Here is a 9,132-nt window from a genome sequence, read left to right as displayed (position 1 = left end):
AATCGTTGAACAGCTGATAGGAATTCAATTTGTTCAAGTGATGTGAAAAATGAAATAGGATAAAAATATCGCGAAAATAGATCGACGTATTGAAAATGTTTTGCAGATGTGGTGAAAGAAAAAAAAGGGGGATAATAACGCATGTTTGAGAACAAGCGATATAATAATATGATGTGTGTCAGGGTGTTCGGTGTTGCGCAAATGTGCTCGGCTGTGCAGAAATAATTAAAATACCCATTCCGCTTGATTTTTACCGCGAGCGTACGATAACACCGTGAACGGCGATCCTGAAACTTGTTAGCTCGGATGGAAGAAAAGAAGGAAGGGAAGAAAAAAAAAAAAAAGAAAAAATAGATCGTCAATCCCCGTGGAAGGTATCGCAAATGTCCCGAAACTCGTCGAGAATTCGCGAAGCTTGGTGACCGACGTCTCGCGAAAATTACGAATGTCGCGATATCGTTAATTAGCTCACATGCACAGGTACGGGTGTACACAAGTACCTGGCTAATTTGTAAGGAATTCGGAGACGCGGATGACGCGGCGCCCGTTCGCCCGAAACTACTCAAGACTCCCCGCGAGTAAGGACATGGAAGGGTTCGCCGCTCTAGGACAAATACGTGCGTGCTCAAGGGATCCCCTTCGGAGTAAGATTATTTCTCTCTATTGTTGAGCACCGCCTACGGAACCGCCAAGACTACCCGGCGAACCGGCCGTCATTTCTCAAGGAGATTCTCGTCCCGTTCCAACGTGGCGTAGGTACGAAACCTTTTCAAGACTCGGACGTAATAACCGATTGCACCGGACGACGGCGTGCGCACAGGGATCGAAGAACGAGCCCGTCCGTCGAACGATGGGATTTTATTTGGAAATATCCCGACCGAAATTACGAGGAGAATTGTGCAACGATTCGGTTCGATCTTCGTTGGATGTATATTCCAGATCTATGACACGAAAGATCGAGGATCAAAGCGTTGCCACACTCCGAGGTTAACCTTCTGCAACTCGCATTTTCGTACTCGTTCAATTCTTCGATGGGAATGGCGGTTTGCTACGCCGCTTAGGGCACGATATGAGGCGGTTTTAGTTAGTATGGGTACGTGTACCCAGTTCGCTTCACCCGCGCTTAGAGAACCGCTTTAATGGAGGCGATCTTTGATTCGATCTTCCCACAGAGCAGTGAAAGTTCACTACGGAGGCTGTTGTTTTACTATGTGTATGTAATACTCTGATATGCTGTAAGACACGCAGCCCAACGCTACGAAATATCAAACATATGCCGACACGGAATATTCAGCGGTTAATTAGTCGACGGTAATATGTTCTTTTTTTCTATTTTTTTTCTCATATTTAGAACGGGGAGCCGTAATTAAAAAGAACTAATTCATTGTAAAAAAATTAAAATTAAAATTAAAGAAACAGCGTATTACGGCCGAAATGGTGAATCGGCATGCTAATCTTCGCTCCACTGAGTTTATTTTCTCTATAATCCAAGTTCGAAATTTCTGTGTATTCGCTCTCGATCGTGGCGAATAATGGTGTCGTTGTACAGCAACGAGTACGTGACGTATTCGACCGAAGCAAATATTTTTGTAAACGGGCGCGCGATTTTCAGGAAGTAGATATCCGACATTGAGTACACGAGTTACACAGGTGCGGGTACACGCCGGAGTATCGAGTTTACACGCGTCATCGTTTCACTTTTTATCGCACGTCGCGCGTGTGTTTATTGAAAATTATTTCAATAAAACGCAGTCGAATTACCGACGGATTGCGTTATTCGCGCACAAGTCGGTGACAGCGATGCATCATCGTCGCCTCGGATCGTTCGCCGATCGAAGAGTTGGAGAAGAATCAAGAAGTTCGATACGCTCATTACTCGAATCACGTTCGAATCTCCGTGACGATTGACGTTGCGAAGGTGAGAAATATTTCCGATCGAGTTACCCGATCGCGAGATCGATCCCAGTTGGAATGGTGAGTCGACGAACGATAATTGTTTTTTTTGTTTTCTGGTGCTTTGTTCTTTGGTTTCGCAAATCAGATTCTTTAGTAGTATGATGATTTTATAAAATATATTTTATTGAACGACGGTGTGGGTAAAAAATAAAAATAAAAATAAATGAAGATTTTTGAAAATCAAACGGGAATGTGTACGCGGTCGGCGTACGAAATTCCGATTTCGATTCATCGTATAAGGGGAAGTAATTTGGGGAGTGTCGTTGTATCGTCCCGTAGAGACTCGTGTCAAGCATGTCCAGGTATATATACGCACCTACATAAACGTCGTTATATATATATACATATGTAAACATTCACGTGCAGTCATAAATGCATAAATATATTCGTACATAACGCGATATGTAGGCGTATACCCGCATACCGTCTGATTAGTTCCATCTAATATCCTGTGAATCCGGGCGTAGGTCTCGGTGCGTCGTACCTCGGGGTACCTTCGTAGGTGACGTCCGCGTTGAAACCGGTTTTCCAATCAGCTGTGTATCGCACTATCTGCAGACGTCCGTCCGGTAACTGAACGCGATATTCTCCACGCACTACGTCACCGTCGCTTATCGCGTTGTGGGAGTAGTCGGTGCCGTAAGCGTCATCCTTCACCGCGTAGTTGAAGTCGTAAGGCATCCCCGGAACGTGATGATGGTGGTCGCCGTGGTCGTGGTGCTCGTGCTGTTCGAACAACAACAACAAAAATTTCCCTCTTCAAAATACGCAGCGAGAAACGCTGAATTGTTTTTGTTTTTGTTTGTTTGTTTTTTTTTTTTCCCCCTCTTTGTTTTCTCACGAAATCTGAATACATCTACTAACGTTTGGCACGAGGGTGTTTCCGTTGTTTCCCGACGGTTGCCCGGTGTAATCCGGGAATCCTGGAGTCGGTCTTGGGATCGGCGTTGGCCTCGGGGTAACTGGAAACACGGGCCTCACCGTGTTGATCGGGAAGTTTGGCGGGGGCCTCGTCGGAACCGGAAACGACGGTGTTGGTCTTGGCGGAAACGTCACCGTGGGTCTGTTGTACTCGTAACCCTTGGTGGGATCCGGTGGCAGGTATCTGTTGCTGCCCGGCGCTATGTCGGCGACGGCGACCATGGCGGTTGCCGCGAGACTCAGCAAAGTGACCTTGGAACAAATGGAACGAGAGAACAGAAGTAAATAAACGAATAATAGGGACCGGACGAGGTTCCGAAGCGTTGTAAAATATTCAAATTTTATTTCTTCTCTCCTCCTTATCTTAATTACTCGCACTCTCATTACCTCGGGCGTAACGATACGCCATTTCTTTGCTAATTGGCACGTGTATTTTTTTTTTTTTTTTTCCTTTTTTTTCCGTATATTTGCATCGAGTGGTACCGTGAAATGTGCAAAGGTTCGAAGGTCGATCGCAAGATTAGACCTTTACCATATTTCGACATGCGCGGCATTCGTTCATTTCGTGATCATCTGATATCGGTTGCGCGATATATATTTTTCATTAATTTTGTATCGCACGGTGCAAGGAAAATAGAAAAAAAAACGAGAGAACGCACTCACAAGTGCAAGTTTATACGCGGGAGTTGATTTCTGTGATATTTTTTTCTTTCTTTAGTTTCTTTTCTCATCGCGGCGAAACCCTTGCGACGACGACGTCGAAATCGATTTAACTGCGAGTCGAAGTTTACTTTTCCCCGTTTCCGTACTGTCGCGACTATTGTGCGGTATTTCTCATTACGTTTTATTGATATTTGATAAAGTTATACGTCTGTTTGCTCCTCGGTATAAAAGTGACATTAATTCGTCTCGGCAATCGGAGATTTATTTATTTATCAAATCCATTGTCTCAACTTCTGTCGGCTGCCTCGGCTACTCCGCCACCGAATAAATTACCGGAGCGACTCGCGCGACTTTTTACCGAGCCGGAAGAACCTGCGGAATTTATTCGCGGCTCACCCCACCCGTCGTTTTGTGTGTCGGCAATAAATACCTGATGAATCGCATCGATTCCTGGCGAACGTCAAACGCCCGTCAATTCGACAATTCTAATTCACGACAAAGTGGATGTACATAATCGCTGTGTTTCGTGTTCGTCTATAGAATTATTTACCGGTTAAATCAATCTTTCGACTGTCTATTTATTATACATAAATCGGTGTACGGTCACTGCGAGCGAGTGAAAAAAATCAATCCGAGGAACACGATCGAGTCTTTGATTATTCCCGATTCATTGGGCATACGCCGAATAAAGCGATCGAGCGAGAATTGAATCGGGACAAAATGAAACAGTTAATATATTAGACCATTGATGCTGCACGGAGAGTAATTGATTCCGAGACGCGGAAGCACCCCGATTGGGGTGCGTAATTTTACAACGTAACTTTGATCAGATCGTCAATTGTGATCGGTATCCGATTCGCGAAAATCATTTGACTGAAGGCTTGTTTGTTTTTCCGCAAATCGTATAACGCCCTGCAGGTATTTACACATATTCCTCATCCAACTTTATCACAGACCGATCAAAAGACAATTAAAATCTCTCTGAGGTTTACGATTCTTTTTTTTTTTTTAATCAATGACAATTTTTCATCTTCGATCATATTTATATCACTGGGCAACAACCGAACGTTATCAACAACGTGAGAATTCTCGGACTAACGGTGGATGATCGAAAAATAAATATGATCGTCATCGATCAATAGCGTGTTGTGATTAATTGATCGAGAAAAGTTCGACGAATTCCTCCGTTATAACCGTTGCCGACTGATCATCGATCTTCGACACTCTCTCGGCTACTGTACGCGTTTTATTTTCGTCAAAAAAATCGAATCTCAATTTTACCGTTAATGAGGTGGTTTTGCGAGTGAGTAGAATAGAGTTCAGGCAAAATTATAAGCTGTAATTTCGTTTGTTTTATAACGTGACTTGCGAAATGTACACATTGCCAAAGAAGTCTTTCCGAACAAGAGAAGATGCGACAATCTCATTTTTGTTCCCTATTCTTTTCTGAATATTTTTTTCTCTCAAGTCAAGCGAATGTGTAACATCAGGCTAATTTTACCTCAGTTAACCAGCGTATTACCACATCGTGTAGTCGTAGCAATTCTTTTCTTTTTGTTTTGTTTTTTTTTTTTTTTTTTTTTTAATCAAAATAATTGGTCAATCTAGTTAGCGATTTTGCTAACCCACGACACGTTACTTATAACAGCTCTTGAAATTATATAGAGAGAAATTGTAATTGCATGGAAGAACGTAATCACAGCTCGGTCGTCCGCGTCGCGTCAAAGTAGAAATTTTTTTAATTACTCATACCCTGAAACCCGTTGTACGAATTACCTAAGGGCACGCGGAGCGCAATTATGTTCGGAAAATGAAACGAAGTTTCTCACGTGGTGAGACGAGAGCGGACGAGGGTGAAGAACTGGCGAGAAATCCGGGGAGAAGAAACGTTACAAAGGGTTGAAACGTTGCTCCTCGTCTACCTTCGCACTATTGATGCGAACCGCTCGATGTACACGCGGAGAGGAGAGCCGAGTTGAATACGAACACTTACGGCATTGATTATAACGAGAACGACGCCGCCAGTTTCTGACACCCTTTGTAAATCGGATCTAAGCCAAGGCGCGCGAGTCTGGCTAGGGTGTGTCTAGGCGAAAATCTTTGCGAGGATATCGTGACTGACGTACCTGGATGTTCATCATCGCGTAGTGGTTCTCTTAAATCAGGTAATACGGTAGATAGTATTCGTAGCAATTAAGGCGCACTCTGTCCTCGGATAGACACCTGGTGTCGCCGCGAGTCAATCGGTGGGGGGGATTTTCGGTAGACGAATTGTCCCGCCAGGAAAAAAAAAAAAAAAAAAAAAGTCACGGGAAAAATGGAAAAAATCGTCGAACACGATCACAGAGTACGAACGAGTAAGTTGTCAAAAATTTTCCGGATTACGATAACGGTTCACACATTTGGTTATTTGTTTGTTTTTTTTTTTAATATATTTATTCCTCCCTTATTTTAAGTTGATTTGTTTGTTTTTTTTTTTTCTTTGCAACGACGTTTCCGAACAAATTAACGATATACGACAGAATTTCACTGAAGTCACTTAGTCAAACGACGAGTGTGACCGACTGTACACCACAAGTGACTTTCGTTGTTTATATAGCCTGACTCTAACGAGATGATCCTTTGCCGAGGTGAAGGAAGAGAGCTAAGCCTCCCGGTACGTTTGTGCGGAGGGAGTCGATGCAGGGATGGTGGGGGGGGAGGTTCGAGAAAACGACGCCGACGACTTGTACCGCTTTACGAGAGGGAACGGGATCCTCCCTTGACTTACCTTGCCTCACACCTCACCTCTGTCACCGTATCCCCTACACATGGGCCACCGAACGCCGATGGAAGGCGTTAAAGAACCGAAGCCGTCAAGGTCTTCCCATATCGGACGACACTCTCGTGGTTTTCTATTCCGTACGAGTTAAAAACCTCGATTCCAACGGAGACAGAAGATCGAGAACCTCCCCGCGGTAATCTCTTGCGTACGTATCGATAGACCTGCGTCTTTATTTCATTTATTTTCATAACTTAAAAAAAAAAAAAGAAAGAAAAACACGCTCCCAACCGCAAGGACATCGCGCAGGGTTTGACTTTCACTCGATGCGAATGAGGTATTCCATGTACGAGCCGTTTTTCAATCATTGATCTGAAAATCATATCGAAGATTTCGTTTTTTTCACCCCTTGTTGACACTGGTACTCGCATACGCGAACTCCGTACGTCGGTCACTTCCAGGCCTACTACCGATCGTCCGGACAGGAACCGAGTCAGAGAGAATAACGTGGAAGCCACGTCGGGGACGCCAAGAAGAGCGGAAAGCTTCGAGAGCAATGACGGAAGCTCGACCGACGTGACATTAGCTATTGATCGGTAAAGCGAACGAACGTACAACTACGTACGTACGTACTTTTCACGTTTTTCGGTCAACGAATAACAGTCGTCTGGGTATTCTATATACACATATACCATGTGCATTTCCTCAATACTACATGTGCCGTTACCTTCTGCTACAGTGCAATTGTTCTTACGTTAGCCAACTTCGGGCAATATCACGAAATTCCACCCCGCGTCCTACACATCTTTCACGGACCTGGTCAGCTTCACGGAATTCGCTGACTCCGCTGCAGAGAGAACCCCAACCTTTTTGTTTTCCATCTCAATTTTATTTATTTATTTCTTCATTCATTTCTTCTTCGCAAAAATCTTCTGCAAGACGTTACGTATCGGGCTGTCCGATCGACTTTGATTTTTGCGACGCGAGGCCCAAAAATTGATCGATCAGTTATTGTCGATGCAAAAGGAAAAAAAAAACACGTCAACCTTGAGGAGGAATTTCAATTTTTTTCGGGTTTAATTAATGAACGTTAACGTGAAAACTTTGAAAATGCCCACGTTCCGTGGAACGTGGGGCGTGAGACGTGCCTCGAGATCTTTCCGTTGTAAAAGAGCTTTCACGGAGGACACAATGTTCATCTTATTCGTGTGCGTTCGTCGACGTCCGAGTCATGGTGGCCTCCGGGGGATCCCCATGCATGCTAACCGGGCTAACGTTTAATTATACAAAAGCTCTGGCGCGAGCTTTGTTGCTATTGTCTACCAAACTGGAATGTGAAAAGATCAAGCGTTACGTACGATAAGCTCTGCATGAATGCGCGTGTTTAGCTCTTTTCTTTTCTCCGTTTTTTTTTTCTCTCTATTTTCGCCGCTAGGGAAGTAATATTCGCAAAGTTTCGCGTCAATGAGTGTAGAGTTCGTTTGGAACAAAAAAAGAAAAGAAAAAAAAGAAAAAGAAAGAGTACAAAAATTCTGGAAAGCTCTGCTCGTCATTATCTCACATCAGGTGAAATCGAAACCAGTGTGAGGATGAGGTGAAAAAAATATTTAATAGATAAACGAATACACCTATTTCATTAGCGAATAGACGGGTGATTAGAGAGGATAATGGAAGGGGGAATAGTAAAAAAATTAATTCTGAATATTTTATGTTTTATTTGATTGCTATACTATAAATGCGAACTATATGTATACTCCGAGTGGGTACACTCGCGTATGGTACTTATTGTCATTTCTCGCCGCGTACACTAGAAGAAGTTCTCGCAAAATGTCGCGTAAGTTAGATAATTGAAAATTATTACGAAAATGAATTTCAAAATACATACGTATACGTATAAATATATACTTTTTTTTATCTGTTATTAATTATTAACATCAATTGCGGCGTTACGATAGATTAACGAAACACGTGTATACCGTTCGTTATTTTTTTTTTTTTCATTTTTTTGCGATTCGCATAAAATTTTTTTTTTTTTCAATTAGTCTTTAATAACCGAAAAAATCAGCCGTGGGATGTGACGTGGGAAAAACTGCACTCTCTTTTAACTCACGTTCATGTGAATCATTACGAAACTATCTTATACAATATTTACGACCAGCAGCAGCTGCTGCCGCTGCTATAGCTTCACCTCCGGCTTGCCCTGTCGGCGTTTACCGAAACGACGTCCCGACGTCGAAACAATGGGACTAGGATGCTTTAAATTACTATTATGTAACGATAAACCGCCATGAGATTAACGGTTAAATAATTACGGAACGAGTGTAGAAGATTTTAGACACCTTAATGCGAGGCTGTAACCGAAGGAGAAGAGTGGAGAAAAGAAGAGAGAAGAGAACGAATCGCGGTTTGTTTCACTCCGTGGAGTTGGAGCCCGAAATTCGGTTGGTTCGGGCTTCTGAGTTTTCAAGCAATGTCCGCGGTTCCTTGTTCATTGAGTTATGTCGTTGGATGTCGGGAGCCGATTAATCTCGTCTCGTCTCTCGATGTTTATCCTGAGAGGCAGCACGCCCAGTTCCGAAAAGCATGCGGACGGACCTACTGTGCTCTCGGAGGTGCTAGCGAAGGTGACCCAATCGCTAGTCACGACCTTTTTACAGATCGTTCGATACATTTGAGCGTAATTTATCAAACTCGTGAAATTTCCTGGTCAATTTCAAAACCTCGAAAGCACGTCAGCGATTATGGAACGTCTCTTGTCGACCACATCCCGATCGCATTGTTTTATCTAATCCGTTTACGGATGATCCGGGATGGATTGTGTACAGAAATTA

General features: G+C 43.3%; 1 protein-coding gene across 1 annotated transcript; it reads right to left on the bottom strand.

The window, feature by feature from the left end:
* Positions 1–2,058: 2,058 nt before the first annotated feature.
* On the bottom strand, positions 2,059–6,118 carry LOC105682964 (pro-resilin-like). Its single transcript, XM_020850672.2, has 3 exons — positions 5,667–6,118; positions 2,821–3,129; positions 2,059–2,682 (listed from the first exon to the last, which is right to left on the bottom strand). Exons 1-3 carry the CDS (start codon positions 5,679–5,681, stop codon positions 2,398–2,400), a joined length of 609 nt encoding a protein of 202 aa, XP_020706331.1. The 5' UTR covers positions 5,682–6,118; the 3' UTR covers positions 2,059–2,397.
* Between the last annotated feature and the right edge of the window lie 3,014 nt (positions 6,119–9,132).

Source organism: Athalia rosae, chromosome 6, assembly GCF_917208135.1.
Source record: "Athalia rosae chromosome 6, iyAthRosa1.1, whole genome shotgun sequence".
In the NCBI taxonomy this organism is placed as follows: domain Eukaryota; kingdom Metazoa; phylum Arthropoda; class Insecta; order Hymenoptera; family Athaliidae; genus Athalia; species Athalia rosae.
This window is presented reverse-complemented; position numbering and strand designations above follow the sequence as displayed.

Coding starts and splice junctions, on each gene's coding strand:
- LOC105682964 (XM_020850672.2), bottom strand. Junction 2,683..2,820: donor GAAACACCCTCGTGCCAAAC/GTTAGTAGATGT, acceptor TTGTTCGAACAG/CACGAGCACCACGACCACGG.